The 19,848-nt window shown below is 40.6% G+C and overlaps 1 protein-coding gene across 3 annotated transcripts in view; it reads left to right on the forward strand.

Annotated features, from left to right (window-relative positions):
• tcf12 (transcription factor 12) overlaps positions 1-19,848 on the forward strand; it is a 61,665-nt gene that overhangs the window by 16,929 nt on the left and 24,888 nt on the right. Inside the window, exons 2-4 of one of the 3 annotated variants that reach the window (XM_083918802.1) lie at positions 6,621-6,682; positions 8,252-8,387; positions 8,952-9,004. In XM_083918802.1, coding sequence (XP_083774928.1) covers positions 6,621-6,682; positions 8,252-8,387; positions 8,952-9,004 — 251 coding nt within the window. Of the gene's footprint in view, positions 1-6,620; positions 6,683-8,251; positions 8,388-8,951; positions 9,005-9,963; positions 10,088-18,531; positions 18,727-19,848 lie in introns of those variants that run through there. The other 2 variants (XM_083918804.1, XM_083918803.1) reach the window with 2 other exon arrangements.

The raw sequence follows: 19,848 nt of genomic DNA on the forward strand, positions 1-19,848 counted from the left end.
TTCTGATTATTCTGACACCACATGAAAGTAACCCAAATGTCGCCATGTCACCAAAAGTGAAAATAATTTGTGCATCTGCCCTATGATTTGGATGTGTTCAAAAGTTGAATGGATTCTTCCGTGGTTAATGCTATATCCTTCCACTAATTTTCATGAAAATCGTGCCAGAAGTTGTTCCTGTTATCTTGCTGTTATCATATGTCAATGGAATCGTATTGTCATAAAATCATAAACTGAGATATTGTGATACACAATTACATCATCTAAATTTGTAACAAGCACAAACTAACTCAAATTTTTCGTAAAGTACTTTTCATTTGTTACATATTAAATTCAAACAGGAGTATACAAAAAAACAGGCTTTACCTGTTAAATCGTGATATATATTGTTGTCGAAATGATCTAAATCAGGATAGAATATTTTGGCCATACCGTCCAGCCGTAGATGTACTGGTGCTGAAGGGGTGTTTTGTATAGTGTTTTAGAGTGACCTGAATAACCTCAATATTACTAAATTCATGTTAACACCAAAGTGCTTTGGTGGCACAATGTTTTTGAGAAGATGTTCACCAAACAAAGTGTCACCCTCAGGGTCATCGCTTATGTGGTCTGACACCACTCGTACTTTGTGATTATATGACTACTGTGATTATTGCAGAATGAAGTATGTGAAATGCAGGTTGCTGGTTTAAACCTGTGCAATAGTAGAAAACATCGGGGTAAGAAAAGTGAAAGAGAAACAGTACTTTATGTTAAATCTGTAGCTTTGAGCAAAGCACCTAACCCCCATCCTGTGTAGTGTAGCTGTGTAACAGGTGTCTGCGACAGTAGTGGATGTCAGTGTAAGTCAGTATAATGCAGAGTGTTGCAAGAGCTCATCAGTAGAAATAAGAAAATCTGGAGCGACTCGTCCCAACCAAACAGAGCAACCAGGCAAGGAGACCAAGAACCTAAAGGACTTACTTGGCTTTATTTAATAAGCTTGCCAGAAGAATAAGATATCAGTAAAATCAGGACTGTATGAGCAGAATGGTTTGAAACAAGCCTCTACTGATAAAAGGCACATGACAGCAGCCTGGAGTATCGAAACAAACTGTGAAAGACTGAGATTTTTGGGTCTTGCTAAGCATTAGCTGATGTCCAATACAAAGTGCTATATTTAGCAGCAATTGGGCACAGCACATCACACATATATTATCAGGCTGTGTTGGGCAAATCATTTCCCAGATACAGGCACATTATTAAGGATATCTTGCTTCTGAATGTTTTGCATTGGCACGCCGACTTTTGGCCTGAAAAAAACTTGACCTCGGGTTTCCTGAGCTTACAGTTAAATCAACACTTCAGTGGCTTCACAACTTGTATGTGAAAGTCCTTAGCCGTTTTCTCACATGAACTTCGGTTCCCCTTTCACACATGCAGCACACAACAGGAGATTCTCCGTGTCAGATGCGCTCAACTTACTGTGTTTGGTTTAGGCGAGGGGTCGGGTAGAGGAGGGAGGACAGGCCGCAGATAACACCACGATCACAGAGCCAGTTCATATTTTTGGTCATAAAACAACTGAGTCTCACTGAATTCATCTGTCGATTTGAGCATGTGGGACATTACTGACAGAAGTTCCTGAATCTTGTCGTTTCTCCAGTGAGACATTTTAGTTGCCATCTTGGTGTAAACCACTTGTCTTCTTCCCCGTCAGAGGTTTGTTTTCTTTTTTGCGGTTTTGCGCAAGCTGCATTATAGAAACGTCATCGACACGCCCACTCGTTCGTCGTGCATGCTCTGTTCTGTGAGCTGCTCTATTCACAAATGGGCTCAATCGGACACAGATTTTTTGCTAGGGAGCTGGCAACATAAATTCCGTTTCATGTCCGATCCAATGTTTGCAGTGCACGTGTGAGAGTTGCACATTTAGAGCAATGTTGAATGCCTTTTAAAATCTGTGGGTTGACTTCACGATAGCCGTTCATAGGTGCTCCCTAACCAGCTTGACTGAGCCTGTGCTCTGCCTGGGCTTGAGACTCAGATCTTTGTACATTTATGATTGTTTGAGTGTAGTTTTGTGCAGGTTTTGACCATTATAAACACTGTTAGCTCAGGGGATGAAAATAGCAAATTGTTGGTCTCTGTGGAAAATCGGCAGCTAATGTAATCCGTCTGCCAGGACACATTCGGTTGAATATAGATTCTTCTGCAGTGAAATGCTTCACAATGATAGCTACACCTTCACACCCTTGAACAATATGCTAATTAGAAGCTTCACAGAATATTTTAGAATATTTTTCCCCCTCATAGGATTGATTTTTCATTGCATTGGGGATATGCTATGTGATGGCAGTCTGCATACTTAAATATATATTACTGATGGTGCAGTAATTAAGCCAATCTACTCATGTTGCGTTATTGCATTTTGTTTTGCATGCTTTGCTTTTTTTGAGGCAGTTAATGACTTTTGCTTCATATCAATCACTCCACTTAGGACTCATTAGTAGGCCTGTGACACAAAAAGAAAACACCCGCCTTAGTCCTGCGTAGCCCTGCTCAGAACAAATGGGCCTACTTAAGAAATAATGATAACAATAATAGTGTTGCTCTTGTTGTGAAGCTGTGATCACACAGAGCTGCTCAGTGGAGGGAAAACAAAGTATTGGTAATAACAAGTCTGTAACTCGTAAAATTATTTCTGCTTTTAGTTGTTTGTCCCTTCCTCACAGCAGGAAAAGTCTTAGATTTAGCCTGCGTTTCAAACTTAATCACTTTGTGATTTAATAACTTGTTTTGAATTTATGTCTTTCTTTTATTGGGGAATACATATTTTTACAGTGACCTATTTTCCCCTCAGTGAGTTACAGTCCATGTGCGTCAGACAAGAGATTGTGTCACTGCATGATAAGGGTATATTTTAGTCAGCTAATTTAGGCTCCTGGCTTTAGAACCGGCCAACCCAGCAATATCCTCCACTTGATAGATCACTTTGTTCTACTTTACTTCAGCATCATAAATATGTATTCTCCTGAAATTTGAAAAGCAAGCGTAGTTGTGAAGTTAAGTAGTTGAGTCTTTAAAAAGCAGGGGTTGTTCTCAAGTCGCTGCTTTTTTGTAGAGTACACAGGGATTTAAACTGTCATAAGGTCACACAATAAGGAATTGGCTTCAAAGATGTTGATCGGCTCTCGTCGGATTGCTTCTTTAATATCTGTTTCATCTCCTAAAGAAGGGAAAATACTGGTTGTGTCGAGCAGGAGGAGAAGAAGATGATGGAGGAGACTAGTTACTTGTCTCCCACTGCTGAGGATGAGAAGAGATAAATGATCAGATAAAGTTGTCGTTGCATCTTCAGCAGGACGGTCTACACCATGGCTGCCCAACCCTGCTCCTGGAGGGCCACTGTCCTGCATGTTTTAGGTTTCTCTCTGCTCCAACACACCTGAATCTAATGATGTGCTCGTTATCAAGCAGCTGAAGCTTGTCACAGGTTTGAAAATCGTTAGACTCCAGTGTGAAAGAGCAGGGAGAAACCTAAAACATGCAGGACAGTGGCCCTCAAGGAGAAGGATTGGGCAGCCCTGGTCTAAACTAACAAACTACTGGTTCATCCATGACCTCTCTACACAGTGCTGAAATTAATCCCCAAGTACGCTGCATCGTCTTGCTGGCTGATTTCCGGGCGGCTGCTGTGTCCCAGGCGCGTCAGCTGGCTTCAGTTTTTCAAAAACATTTTGGTGCTGTTTGCCATGACAGGTGATGGTATTTTTGGCAGACTTTGCCTCATGATTGGCTACTTTGATCTTGTATGCTATTGATGTTATGAACCAACCTGAAAGTCAGCATCGTCCTGGTTCCCTCATCAGAAAAGCCAATGGGATATTTCCATTGCATTTTAGATTATTGCAGAAAATCTGTGGCAAAAGTTTATGATACTGAGGTTTTTTGTTCAGCAAGATTATCTTTACAAATAAACACCCCTTTTATGATTTTCATGTTGAAAGACAGCCACTTTCAGTATTATAGTGTATAATATCGTAGTATATACTACTATATTAAATACACTGAATGCACAATTGTAGCTTTGCTCCTTACAAATTGAAAATGTGCATTTCTGTCTTTAAATCCTACATGCTCTCTTGGATTTAGCAAACCCAGAACAATTCCCAGTAGAACATAGTGAAGTCAGTACTTAAAATAAAAATAATATTGTTTTATTACATTTCATTTTCTTGGAGAGATTTATGTAGGGTGGGAGACTCAAAGGAAGGGCATATAATAGACTGAATCAAAGCCCAGATACTCAACGCTGTGTTGATAGAAGTTAAACTGATACATTGTTGATAACCCTCTAAAGGAGGAAACGGGACATTGTGGCAGACAACTGTACAAATGTACAAATGTGTTTTTGTGTACATTGGTGTAAAGAACAGAAGAAGTATATATTTTTAAAAAGCTGCATAAATGAAACAGATATTTTCACATCGCCTTAGCTAAGTGTTCTCCTCTTATTTTGTCAGTTTCTGTCCTGTGTTTCCTGTATTTTATTTTGTTACTCACGTTGCGTTTCTGTTCTAGGTCCACCTCCTGTTCCTGTGTCCTTCCCTCCTGTGTGATTACCTGATGTGTTTCACCTGTCCCATCCCCCTGTGTGCTTAAATAGTCTGTTCCCTTCACCTTCTGTGCCAGTTCGTTTAGTTTGTATAGCGTCCCAGCAGTTTATTCCTTGTGTCTTTGAATATTCCTCCGGTTACTGAGTATCGCCTGTTTTTCTCCGACTCTACCTCTGCCTACCCCATTTTGGATTTGTACCGAACCCTTTCCGAACCCTTTCCGTGTCGAGCATTTGGGTCCAACTCTGTCGCTCCTTTACAGATATGATGTCTAAAGTTGTTCTAATAACATTTTTTCCCTTATTAATTTCGATACTTGAACTTGTATATTTGGCCAATACTGGTATAATTACAACTAAATACATACAGAGAATCAATGAATGCCAGAGAACTTTCTTTTATCATTTAGTTTGACAGTCAATCAGAACAATAATACACTACTTTAAAGCAGACTTTTTTTCATGGCTAAGTTACGTACTTACCAATGCATATACCAGCATTTTAGGTATTTTCTGAGACATTTCTGATAGTGGTGTTGTTATGCATTGAGGGAGAGATACTGTTGGTTTTACTTATTTTATATGAGCATTTACTGATTGTAACAAGTAGTGTCCTTGTTGATGCATTGGCAAGACAGTGGCAGTTTCTCATTGCTTACAAATGCAGTAAATGATTACGCATGGTATTTTGCTCAGAGATTCTGAGCAATACTGAGTATTCCTGTCTATTTTAAGTTTTCTGTTGATTGAGTATCTTAGCAGACTTTCTTTTGTCAGGCTCCACAGTTTTTGGGGGCGCTGTGTGCTTCTTGGTCTCATTGTGTGGATGGAGACATTGTTTTCACAAACACATCTGTCTGCCCCATTGGGCACTGAAACTACGGCAGTGACCATCAATTATTCACATAAGACACAGTGTGTGTGACAGAACACATGCTGCCAATGAATATTTAACTTATTTTCCTCAGAAGACGATTTAGGAATGAACATTAATTCCACTAAACCATCTTTAGATATAGTAAAATAAATAAATTTAAATTCTCTGTCAAAAGAGATGTTTCATCATGCTGCCACGATAGTGAATGTTGGTAACCGACCACTTAATCCTATTTCCGTTTGCAAGAGCGATGGCTCAGAACTGCATCGCACTATTGTTAGAAGAGCAGAAGCTTTGCCAGTTTAACCATCTTCCCTGATTTCCTCAGCTTCCTTCGTCTCTAGAGACAGCCTGCACAGATGCAGAACAACTGTCTCCTGCAGGACTGCGCAGATAAGCTCAACTGAATTCTCTTAGATGTGCGTCTCTTCACCTGCGCTTGTGAAAGCAATGTTCAGATCAGTCATTGTGTAACAAAACATCCCGGCTATGCAAGTTTTTAACTCACAAAGAAATATTTACCTTTTCCCCCGAGTAAACAGAATTTATTTCTAATGCTTGTGTCTGTGCTTGTAATATTTGGAAGTCTGACAAAAATAATGTACGACGCTGTTAAAGTTATTCATCATTGTCCCCCAGGAGCTCTCATTTGTTTGTTTGTTTGTTTTTCCGGGGGAATAAAACTGCTGAGTTTGGATATTGTGATGTGTATGATTCATGTGTGTTGTGTGTTGCAAGTTTTATTTTCCCCTGATGGCTGCTTGGGAGCCTTCCTTTAAGGTGTGCACGCCCAATGTGACACTGATAGAAGACTCCCTGGCAATTATCACTCTGTCAGTAATTAATACTTATTTTATATTTGTTGCATCCTGAAAACGGGTCACATTCAGAATTCGTACCAAAAGTATTAGAAAACTCTCCCGTCTCCAAAACTTACACTTGTGATGTCCTTAAGCATGAAGTATGGAGCTGCTCCATAGACACTGAATCAGGAAAGATGTCATAGACGACACTGAGAGCACCCATGGGGGTGATCTTAGTATATGTAATCTGTGTGCTATCTATTATTTGGTGTTAATCCAGGTGTGAGCTCAAATATCCTAAAATATAATGACTGTTATTACTGTTCTTTGTGTGTGTTTACAGGTAAATCAGAGAGGGCTCCATTTCCTGGCTATGGGAGGAATCCTGGAGCGTCTAGCGGCCAGGTGAGTTCAAAGCAGATTTATGATACCAAATACCGTAAATCAGCTTTTGTACGCCCCAGTACCAATAAAACTGATTGATCTGAAAACAAGTTTAGCAACATGTTCTAAATTGTTATATACAGATTTTCATATCCAAACAAAAATTTCAAAAAGAGTGTTGAAGCATCCAGTAATAGTTAAAGCTCAACAAACCCAACCCCTAGAGCCCAGCTGCAGACAGGTGGAGGTATCATGTAACTCTTTGGTTTTTAGTACGACAAGAAAGCAGCAACTGAAGAAAGTATGTAAACCTTTTGTTCCAGATTGCTCTTTAAGTTGCTAAAATTTGACCTTGCCTCTCGTCTGATTTCAAAAATCCAAGATCAAGAATCCATGCCTTTATTTAACCAGGGTCGGATTACTGTAAATCCGTCTATTCCTGTTTAAATAGGAGCTCCCTTCATTATAACTACCACAAACAAAGCAGTCAGGCGTTTGCCAGGACAAACAAAAGTGTATGAAACTTGCACATTTTGTTCAGCAAGGTAATCTCCACAAATGAACAAAGAACTAAAAACTTAAAGCTACAAAAGAACAACAGCACGACGCGACTTCAACACCACCCCTAGCTCCCAACTGATTTTTTTGAGTACAGCTTGAGGATGTGTGATAACCTCTTTATTCTCATTTAACCACTGGTAGCCTTGTATGACGTATTTCAGCTGCAAGAGTTTGATTCTCTTGTTAGTGCATGAATTAAATAAATTTGCACCACTGGTTCCTCCCTTAATAGCTACAATAGTGTTAAAGAGGCCAGAGGCAGTGTTGCTGCAGGGATTGAGTATCATTGAACAAAGGCGACAGCGGAATTGGGTGCATTGAAGCACCAGCGACACACTGTCATTTTAAAGAACCATATTTATTTTTATCTTTTACATTACATTTGTATGTCTGTCAGTTTTTCATGACCTAGATTTCAGGTCAGAAAGCTTTTTTCATTTATGCTGTTTTTACACTGACAGAGTTTAGTTTGAGATGTTTAGAATTTGGTTGAGTCAATCAAAGTGGTCAATCAGTGGTTACTGTGTCAATCCTCTGCCCGCTCTGTCCAGGGGGTCACGTGAGGCGAGTTATCAAACTAACTACTACACATCGCTCTGAGTCGTACTCTCTCACATGAGCCGATTCCACTAATTAGACAAAGCCTTTAATTGGCTTCTTAGCCCAGTTTGTTTGGGGTTATGGAGGTTAAATAGATATCGGTGATGGGATGATGTGGCGAGCTTTCAAAGGTCAACAGGAGTTACATGTTACATTTAATCTAATATGTAATGTTTCATCTTTACAGTGATTTTCATATTATGATATTTGATGTTTAGAGTAAACACACTGTTAATGCTTGCATGCCTTTTACTGTACTGTAATATTTAGGGCAAGTAGACGCTAAAAAAACATAGTTGATGAGGCTTAAAATTAGGAGCTGCAGACAAGATTATGTTTAACAGCTGAAATGAACACATTCAATTCTAACAATGGAAGTTGATATTATCCTCCAATTTCACTAATTTGTGTGTCTGTTTTCTGTTTCAGTCTTCTTCTGTAAGGTCGGACGTCGTTTTGGCAAGTCCTAGTCCTGTGACTCCGTCGGGGAAGTCAGCTGCTCCTTTCTACTCCTTCACTGCAGCCAATCCTAGAAGACGTCCTTCACAAGATCCTCCACCCATCGGTCAGTGCCATTTCTGTGATTCTAAAAAAAGATTTACACTACTTAACTTTTTACCCAGGATCACTGTAGAGTGGCAGGGATGTATTTAACACAGAGTTCTTGAAACAGACTTCATTACCGCAAACATGATCAGGTTTCGGTTAGGCACCCAAACTATGCAGGAAAATCCCAGCAAACAAGTCTTTCAAAAAGGCTAGTTCCTCTCTAGTACACTGCGTGACCACATCAGTATCACGCAGATAGTCACTAACCCTACTCCGTCGAATTATTATATTAGAGGTCAACACCATTATCCCCCGTTCAAAGGATAAATACAGTACAAAATAAGTATAATAGAAGTGATTTAGTAACTGTGTGTAAATAAAGACACATTTCAGCACTTCAATTACAAACTGAAAATTTGATGTAAGTCATTTTTAAAGGTAATAATCATTGTATCCCCAAAAATACTTTATATAGAACAATACCGCAAAGTAGGTGTTGTTGCAGCTTGTTTACAGCAGATTCATAGATGCCTCTTTTTTTTTCCTGAGAATGACTAGATGTGCTTTCATCTCTTCACAGATCCTCTACAAACAAAAAAGGTTCGCAAGGTCCCTCCTGGCCTGCCTTCATCTGTGAGTGGAAGATCATCTACCTCTCATATAAATAGATTTCACAGTGAGCTTACTTAAGCGCACCACACACACACACACACACACACACACACACACACACACACACACACACACACACACACACACACCTCCCTCTCAACACTTGCACGCAAAGAGCACTCTTGACATCACTACCACATTTTTTGGATGGGAATTCAGTTGTTTTTGTGGCTCAGCAGTGACAACCAGTGCTGCCTAATAATTTAAATGTTGACTTTTTACGTTTGTTGTTTAATATCAGTATGAGCATGAGTCTCTTTAGGGCACATCTTTCTGTACATTTGTTCATGGTTGTGTGTGTGCACATGCATGAATGTGTGTGCGTGCGTACACATGTGCACCTCGCGGTGATTGATTTTCAGCGCTGCCCTGTCATAGTCTAGTCTCCTCACAGCCTCTCCTGGGAGAAAGAGAGGCTGTCAGAGCGGATCCCCAGCTCTGCTCTTTTGATGTTTAATTAGTCATTACGTAGCCAAACAGGAGGACAGACAGAGATTAATAGCACAGAATATCTGAAATTTCTATTGGTAATGATCCCGGTGGAGCAGAAACCATTAGGATGCAGAGAAGTGTGGAGCTCAGCTTGCATTCGCTTAGACAGGGGGTGTTGGTGTTCATTAATATGCATAAATCAGTAAGTCAGATGTTCATTGTTAAAACCCTGGTGGATTGGCAAAGGTTTTATTAAGCCTCACTTTAAATTCCTAGAACTAGTTCAAGACAATTTTTTTCTTTTCTTTTTAATAAGAAGCAACTGGTTTACTAAAATCCCACCCTTTTCTTTTCCTTAAACAATGAAAGGGTTTTCCTTTCTTATTTTTTTTTTTTGGTGAGGGCGTCTGAGACTGGATTTGCCTTTCAAAGCTTTGATAATCGTCACCTCTGCTGCTGTTACTCTGAAATCAAATATAGAACAGGCCGCGCAACATAAAAGGCTGGCATGTGTTTTGTTTCTGGATTTGTATTTGAAAAGAAGTTTGTCAGAGCACGAGGAAGAGAAGCAGTCTCTGACAGCAGCAGGAATGTGTGCTGCCTTCCTCTTAAGTAAGTGATATATTTGCGGTCTTGTCAGACAGAGGGAGGGAAGCAAAGAATGGTTGCCTCGCGGGTTACATCTCTTTGTTGTGTAAATGGACGCTGGGCTTTTATTTGTCAGTACTTAACACATGGGCGCAGGTGCGGTTCTGTTACTCATAAGAGTACAATCAGGCAGCACAATGCTAGATGGGGAAAAACAGTGACAGAGCATGGGATAAAATACAGCTTCTTCGTGTCACTCGGCGCTGCTCAGAAGATAAAGCCTAGAGCTCAGAGGAATTATCCCAGTTAGTCTTTGATCCCATTTGAAAGAATAAAGATGGTATTGTTGAATAAAGGGCTATAGGTCTCTCATAACCTGCTGACAGAGAAAGGAAAACATCAAGCTGCTTTTTGATAGGTGGTATATGTGAAAAATCTTTGAGTGGGAGTTTGTCTGGCAGCTTTTAGGAGGTGTTAGGATATTGGTATTGGAGGCATAGGTGAGGAATGGTGGCATGACCTATTGGATGGTGTAAAGAGTGGATGGTTGAAATGTGTTAAGTGACTGTTGCAGATTGCTGTATGTCTAAAGATGGTTATCATTACGGACCCTTGTTTGTGTCGCCAGCACCGACACTGGAAGCAGTGAGGGTGGTGTTGAAGACGCGTTGAGGGGAAGGCGCACCTGGAGTCAGAGCTACTTTTCCAGAGGCAGCTGTGTGAAGAGCCTGCAGCGTACCTGCAAAGCATGAATGCAGCTGCAGATGCCACTGAAAGCTTTTGCTTGTGTAAGCAAGCGTGAGAGCCTCACCAGAGACCTGAATAGCTGCTTGATTTGAAGGAAAAAAAAAATACAAATCAACACAGTGCTTCCTATCATTATGTCTACTGCTGGGAATTTTCTTATTTATTTATTTCATTCTCAAATCCCCTTTTTCCTCCTGCTTGTATTTTTTTTGCTCCCCAGTCTAAAAATAAATTTCTGAGTTTCGAATCAGATCGGCTATGCAAGTTGCAAGCCCAAGCATGATGTTCGTGTACACTACATGATGGAGCTGAATCAAAATATTTACAGGAGCACATCCTCTGTGCATTTAGGCTTTGACACTGCAGTGCACCAGGATGTGAAGACTATCTAGACAGGCCAGCTGGCTGATTGCAAACATTTAAATGTTTCTTCATCTTATATACAGACACTCTCCTCCCTCAGAGCCACACACATACTTTTCCTCTGTGGTCTGCTGGATGTGTACTTGCAGACATGGGATACTGCAGATGTGGTTGGAATTGCGTGATGCATATACCTAACAAATCCCTGTTATCCGCCATCATTCTAAGTTTTTTTTTTTAACCTAGTTTTTGTCAGTCTTGCCAAATGCAGGGGTGGAACCAAAAAAATAGAATATAGCTTGCTGCCTTCTGTGACAGATGCGCATCTTTAAAGTGTGCAAGCATCAAAGCTTTTTATTATTTTTATCCTCAGAGACCTTGGCTATAATTGCCCCCCTGCATTATTTGACTGTAAACTGAGCACAGAGAGCAAAGGACAAGGCAGGTTGTCATTGGACAGACAGGCTGCTACGCTGAGGGATGCTGATGGGCAGCTGCGTGGGCACCTGTCTGAGAGGAGGACTGAAGATGGAGGGAGAGAGAGAGAAGGTTTTGTGGCTTGTGGGGGGAAAGTTGCATCTTCGAGGATATTTATGGGAAGCTGCAAGGGTGTGTGTGTGTGTGTGTGTGTGTGTGTGTGTGTGTGTGTGTGTGTGTGTGTGTGTGTGTGTGTGTGTGTGTGTGTGTGTGTGTGTGTGTGTGTGTGTGTGTGTGTGTGTGTGTGTGTGTGTGTGTGTGTCAGTTTGTTTGTGTAAATAGTGTCGTCCTCCCCCCTTGTCAGAGACACGGCGGCTTGATGTGACACTTCCTCCCTGGCTTTGGTGACGATATGGCTGCAGGATGAGAGAAAGAAAGTGGTGGGCTGAGATTCAAATCCCCTCGGGGACTTTTGCAAGCGAGAACCCTGAGTGCGGATGACAAAATAGATTGACATTTGCTTTTGACAGATCACTCAGACACCCTTGTTTCTCAGAGATCTGTACTGTGTGAGCTGCTGTAAGAAAAGAAGTCTGCTCTAGGCTCTGAATCTTAAGACCCAGAGATGTTACTTGCAGTGTTGTCTGCATGACATTCAAAAGATATATTCTCTCTCTCTCTCTCTCTCTCTCTTTCGCTCTCTCTCTCTCTTTCTCTCTCTCTCTCTCTCTCCATCTGTCTTCAACAACTCAAAAACAAGCCATAACAATTGTACTACAACAGTAACTTAATGTTCATGTTGCTGAGAAAGCAGCTCATTTTTGTTTCTTTCCTTTGAACCACAGCAGGCCAGGACACAGTGTCAGGACTGTGTAGACATTTGATGAAATGCATTATTAAAGCCCTGCATAAACAGCCAGGATCACCCCAGGTCTTTATAAGTCTCCAGGCAAAATTAGATTTTAGCAGAATGGTGTAAAGCTGCACATGCACAACAAATGCATTTAACATTGACACTGGTAGTTAAAGAACACAAAAAAAGTATGTGCATGTAGTTTCCATTACATCCTGGAAAAACCACAGATTTTCCAAAAAAGTGTATTTATATAATGAGTCACTAGGCAGAGCCATCTTGTACTGCAGTGTCTCATTTTTACGTTGTATGATGAAGCAAGGCAGGTTGGGAGAGGAAAACATTAGACGATGTGCCTTCCAGGGGGTCAAACTTGAACTACTTTGAAACAGCAGTGAATGTTTTGTTCTGCATGTCAGAAATCGAGCTGGCAGAATGATTGTTCACATTTTTATGTTTCTGAGAACTATGATTACTATGCCATAAGTGTCTGGCAAACTCCACTATGTTTATATAGCAGTGGTTTGTTTGATAATGTAAGAAATTCCATTGTGTGTCAGTGTTTTAAATGTTGCCAGCTAAAAAAAACACAGTTTTGTGCCTCAATGTGAGATTTGAATTTAGATTTATTTATTTATTTTGTTTGTTGTTTGGTAACACCTAATGTGGACATTTTTTGACAAATAAGTTTATCCAAGTTTTCAGAAAAGAGGTCTTTTCCACAAATATAAATGTGTATTTTAGGACAAATTACTCTTAATTATTCTTCTATCAGACTTTCCCCAAAACAGCTTTTCTAGATGTGCACTTTTTTATTAAGTTGATCGGCTAATATACCAATCAGTTAACATATTCTCTTATGTTTAATTTTATCTAAATATGACGAGAAAACTGCAAATCAGTTAAATTAGAAAATTAATGCCCTTTTGTACAAATTACTTTTTGACATTTTTGTGTTAGTCATGGGTAACGTGTTATTTACACTGGAACTTCAGAACTTCACACATAAACCGTGTGGTTGAGTCTCGCTCCTCTCTTCCCCCACACATATAAAACCATAGGAAGCAAACAAGCTCAGACAAGCCAAGTAGATTCTACCTGCCCAGTGAAAGATGACACACCAGACCTGTAAGTAAATGTCGTGCTTGCTGTCATCGAGTGGAAACTTCACAGGGATACTCACCTTGCAGACCTAGTAAGTCCATTTGCCTATTTATTTATTTATTGAAACTTTAAAACACAGATACAAAAAAACAAAGTGCCTAACATTAAAAACGATTACACAATAAAAGCAACTGGAAAAAAGAAAAAAAACAAACAGCAACAAATACACAGCACAAAAGGGTATTTATCCAAAATGTGCTGCTCTGACTGGATTAGTTTTGAGTTTAAAACATGACTAAAGGGGACTACAAAGGTTATAATGTGTATTCTATATGTTAGTACATTTTGTCCAGCCTGTGCGGCTGGCATCGGACAATAGTTTGGGCTCCGACCTGACCCCAGTTAGTGAGCTCCCCAGAGATGGCCTCATCAGATGGCTGATTAGATAGACACCCATGGTTTGACAGGGATGATGCTGAACAGTCGCAGCCACCTCTGGGACCCTGGCCTTTGTGTTTATCTTTGTTTGGGTTGCTGAAATTTACCACTGACATTAGAGGCTGCAGATAATGAAACAGGCAAACAAGCCAGAGGCCCGACCCCTTTCATCTGCGAGGAGAACAAGGAGTTAAAAGGACGAAGAGTACGAAAATAATGCACAGATTAAAGTCATTACTCACGTTCTGGCCTGTTGTAAATTATTCACGTAGGGCTTGCGTGAGCTTACAGCATTAATGCAAACCTTGATTTCAGATCGCTGGCAGGCTCAAGAACACAGCCTGTCAACAATCACTAAGGAGAGACCATCTAAGGCAGGGTGCTGTGACCTGGAGGGAACATCGTTGAGCCACATGAGGCTCATGTCGTCGCTGAGGTTCTTAGCTCCTGGAAGGTTATGTGTAGCATGTCGTGGGTGCGTGCTAAATCCCAGCACTCCAGTGTAATGGTCATAGTGGGTGACCATCCTGCTCAGTGCAGGATGTGTCAGTTAGTTGATCTCCCGTGTTTAGGGCATCACATGTCGTTCATTTCTACTTCTAGTTTCATAAAAATTGTGTTAGTGTCTCTGATACGTTAAAAAACATTTAAAAAATATACCCAAGTGCACATTTCTGTTCCACTGTGCTTGTACGTACAGTACAAAGATAAGCCTGAATGAGTGTCATCAGTGCAATGAAAGTGATGTTTCTGCTGGATAGAAAGATGTTTATTAGAATTTCTGTCGCAAAAATCTCAAAATATTATTTTTAGAAAGCAAACACATGCACATAGGTTAGTTTCTTCTTTACATGACATTTAGGAATTAAAGTTACTGCTAATTGATTACAGTACAATCAAATCAAATTATAGATTAGATTGATTGGTTGTGTCAATCTGTTTAAAGCATTCAGTTTTATTTTTATCCTCCTGCCTGTTATTAAGCTTAACACCCAATAATGTTTTTTCCAGTAATGTTTCAGTAATTAATGATTTTACTCTGTGGGTGACAAACTAATGGTTTGGGTCGCCTTTATGAGAGCTGTGGAATATAAAGAGGATGTTGTGTTAAACAGCTGCGGTCGACAGAATCTGAAATTCATTTAAACTTCAGATTAATTAAAGGTCATATTGTCTCTTCACTTATAAACAAGCTCATGGTTCTCTTTGAAGGCCTTTTTATACGGGGGAGGATTTTCCTCCGTCAGTCCCTTTGCTCATGTACAGTTGTGGTGATTCAGTTTCTCCAGTGGCTGTTTTTAATATTATTTAATATACTAATTAATCAATCAATCAATCAACTCAATCGTGGGAGGGGGGCTTGAAGACAGAGGGTGAATACAGGTATATTCAGACAGACAGTATGATTGAAACGAAACATTAAAACATGTTAACATGTTCTAGTAGAGGGGTCGGCAACCTTTTTGGTATTAAGTGCCATTTTGAAATTGTGTTCCAAAGAAACATGAAGCCTGCCATCGTCGGCACGTTGCTTTCTGTGAAGTATCAGCCAATCAGAGCCAGCGTAGGCGTGTCTTTGTGGAATGCAGATGGGGAAAAATTCCATCAGAATACAGTAGAAAACACATAGGACCATTCAATGGCTGTGAAAGAGGTTATTTGGTGATGAGAGGGCACTTTACTTTGATGAACGCTTCAGAAACACAGAATTACTATTGTGTAAAAATCAATCTATTCATGATACAGTCAGGAGTTTGTGAAGGTGGAGGTCTGAACTACCCCATCTGTCCGCCCGCTCTAATTAGAACCAGGACTTCTTACAGGAAACAATCTTCCTGTCTGATGACATCATTGCTAAATCCACCGCCTGAGATGGGGGTGACCTCAGCCTGTGGATTTGCTGTGTTTTTCAACACCCAAACAAATCCTTAGAAAAGCACCTTGTGATGACTCAAGTGTCCATAGAGAGGGTGATGTGAACAGGTGGGTGGAGCTGAGCCTTCATCTCCTAGACAAGGGGTTTTCAGAGTCCGACCCTGTGAGCCCACCCACACACACAGTTGAAAACTATGTCCACGGATAAGCTGTTAGCAGTGTTGTGCTAGTTCCCACTTAACAACAGCTAGCTCAGTTCAGTTGACACAGATTAAATGAGTTCACGTTCATAATTCACAATTTAAACTAAGTTCACAATTAAAAAATGTTCACGTTCATTTCTTCCACTTTCTTTTAAAAAAAAGAGCTGTTCAGAGCTATTCTTTTTCAGTCGAACGTCCTCCCGGAGGCTCAACATGATGTGTCGTTTTAAATTCCTTGTTGTTGGCTGATGTTCGGACGGATCTGACGGGAACAATTTGCATAAAAATGTGAGATTTTTTTCTGTTGGAATCTGCACTGATTTATTGATAAAACTTCTTCTAATAGTCATATGAACTAGTTTCAGCAGGAGCCTACCGTTAGCTCTGGTGTTTTGTCAAAGTCAGTTTCCCCATCGAACACTGTTTCCTTCCTGTTAAATGCGTAGTGCACCCCTCCCTGATCAGGGTTTGGTTCAGGTTTAGGCAGGGGAACAGTTTTCCACACAACACCGCCCCGCTGGGTGTCATAAACAGAGCCTGAGTGTTGTTCACTTGATTATGTTTATTAATAGAAAAATGTTGAATTCACTGTTCACCAAAAGCATGAGCATGTTCAACAAATGGCACCCTTTCAAACAGAACACCAACTATGAGCAATTCCTGTTTGTAGTGCAGCTATGGATGTTCAGACAGCCATCACGGTATTACTTTGATACTGAAGGAAACTTGAGAACATGATGATTCTCAGATGATCTGCAGTTATAACGATTTGTGATGGACATCAGGGATAGTGATGTCTTCAAAAAGTCACACTGGATCTAAAACTATGTGTGTCAGAGGGCTATACTACATTAACTCATTTCCTGTTATTTTTTACAACACCAGCATGCACCTGTTCCTTTCACCTCGTGTGCTGTCTCTCCCTCAACTCCCCATTCTGCTCTCGCCTCACAGCCTGAAAAACCTCCTGGACTCATGCACTGAGTTTTACTGTAATATCAAGTCTGTGACCCATGATGTTTAATGACTCTACTTTAAATGCATGGACATCCTCGCTGAGTGTCCTGCAGAGTCAGTATGAGTCAGCCAGCAAGATACTGTAGTGTGTTTGTTTCCCACATAAACGCCCATCTCCTCCGGCTTTCATGTGTTTTCCTCGCAACACCGTGCTGTGTGTCTGGACTTGTTTTAGACCCCTTCAAGTAATTCTTTCATAACCCTTTTCCTTAAAGCATCAATTTGAAACAGAGCCAGACATAAAGCAGTAACCGCATGTAGAGCCAGTGTTTTGGATGAGTTTAAAAGAGCCTTAGAGAAGAAAGGGGGATAAATAATAACAGTACTAAAAGGAAAAGCACAATAAAGGCGTGGTTTTCTTCTGGAAGTGGAAGCTTTCATCTTTCTGAAACAACAATGTTCTCAATGAGTCTGCAGTCCTGCGTTTAGTCCAGGAAGCTTCGAGTGGCAGACATGAAAGGCTCCAGTCCAGACTGTAAAGACCGCTCACTGGAATATGGTCTCTATCCTCTCCTCCTCCTCTTTCTTCTCTCCTCCTTTGCTCTCCCCTCCTCCCCGTCCTCCTACATGATAAAGGTGATGGGGAGCAGTGTGGCTTGCAGTAGTAAACCATGGTAAAATGGCTGTTTATGTTGTGCCCCCCAGTGCCCCCCCCCCCCCCCGTCCAAGGCCCCCAGGGTTTAGAAAATGGAGCATTATTTTCATGTACCAACGTCATAAGACAGCCCCCGCCCTCTTTGCAGCTGTTGCATACTTTACAACTCTGTGTTTACAGGCGCGTCTCTCTGTCTCACACTGCCGACATCAAAACTCTCATATCTCACATCATAAATGCAATTTGCCCATATTTTTCTCACTCTCCCTCTCATTACCTGGGTTCATGGATTTTTTTTTTTTCTGGCCTTCACTTTCTCTTACTAATGACTCCTAATTGGTGTGTGTGCCATGTGTGGAAACAGATAATAGTGTTGCCAGGAGCTTGCCTTCTTACACAAAAGCCGTATTTTAACTCCCTGCCTGTAGACTTGTTTAATCATCACAAAAACAAAAAGATTAGACACCCTGGATTAAAATGTGTGGAAGAGAACAGGCTCACGCTCATTTGGACGCCTTTTAATTCCACATATTAATAAAATCCTGCTCACAACGAAATTATTTTAGTTCCAGTTTGTTGGGGTTCCCCTGCGGAATATCTACATTTTTTATGCTTGGAATTAAATTATTTTTTTCTCTTCTTCTTTCTAAATCCGCTCACACATTTGTTTTCTGTCCCGCCCACTTCCCTTTATCTTTTCTACACTCGCCTCCCCTCCCCCTCGTCCTTTCCCTCTTTGCCTCAGCACTGAGAGGCTTAAGAGAGGGATGTACCACATGAGCCACTCCCTTCTGACAGACTCCCCTTCCCACAGCGTGCAATGGCACAATCCTGCTTTGCATAAGTTTCCTCTGAGTGGGTCGTGTGTGGAGGCCAGAACGTGAAGAATTATTAGACCCTTTTGAACGGCTTGGATGTATGTCCAGAGAAAAACCTAGTGTGCTGCTGTAGTGTGTCTGTATCATAAACTGTTAAAGCTATAATGTATTGCGCCTACCCTGTCCCAGGAATGGGCAGTAACTCTTTAATGTATTACTACAACGGGAAATCGGTGAGTAGTGTCTTTGAGAATGTGTGTGTATTTGACAGAGAAGAACTGGAAGTGTGTGCGTGCGTGCGTGTGTGTGTGTGTGTGTGAGTGTGTGTGACTGTCCCTATCAGTCTGCTTGTCCATCTGACTTTCCCTGTGTCATTTATTTTAACATAAAAGCACTGTTTTCCTGTGTGTGTGTGTAGATGAATGTGCCTGAGGCTCCTCTCAGTATGAGTATGCATTGCATTAGTTAAAGCTGTGACAGTTCAATTCAATAATTCAAATGTGTTCTAAAAATACTTTATCACACTTTATATGCTGCTTTATACCCCAGCTGCGTACAAAAAAAGTAAATATGCCAGACAACAGTTCTAAAAAAAAAACTTATGCCGTTTGAAAAACTTTTTTTTGTACACAGAAATGAAATTTTTTGGCAGAAAAAGTTTCTAGCAGCCTTGAATTTATTTTTACTGGCTGGTTTCTTCAGCTCCGAGACTGGATTGAAATAATAACAAGTGAGAGTCTGGGAATGATTAAGGGAAAGAGGCTGCCTGTTGAGGTTAGACTTTCCTGTTTGCAGATTGAGCTCTAAGCACCAGTGTTGCTGTTATTCCATCTGTTTTTAATCACATTGGCATTCTTGACGCCACAGGGAGCCTAATGTGATTTCTGAACTTCACTGTAAAGACCTCTTTGATTTTTGTTCCTCTGAAAACATCTTCTGTGCGAGTACTTTATGAATCCTTGTATGTATAGAGTATGTGTGATGGAGCTGAGTTTTCAGTAAAACTTAAGTTGTTGATCTAAAGATGGATTGTTTGTGTGATGCAGATGCCTCCCGTCTTTATAGTAAATGTAATCATAAAAAAGCAATCCAATGGGCTTATGAATAAACTCAAGGACACAGTTCTGACAATGGCTGAATAAGCTCTGTAGTGCATCTCAGTAATCCTTAAGTGATGATCCTGCCATAAGCAAATTAGACAGACAGATTTCCACCTGTCATTGCCTTTGCTGTTTTTGCTTTTACATAAAGGGCACACAAGGGAAAATTAAAGAGGACAGCCTTTTTATGATATTGTATTGAAAAGGTCATCTTACTCATGCTTGTGTTTCAACTTTTCCTTATAACCTGTTACA

The sequence above is a fragment of the Echiichthys vipera genome (assembly GCF_963691815.1).
Source record: "Echiichthys vipera genome assembly, chromosome: 1".
Lineage (NCBI taxonomy): Eukaryota > Metazoa > Chordata > Actinopteri > Perciformes > Trachinidae > Echiichthys > Echiichthys vipera.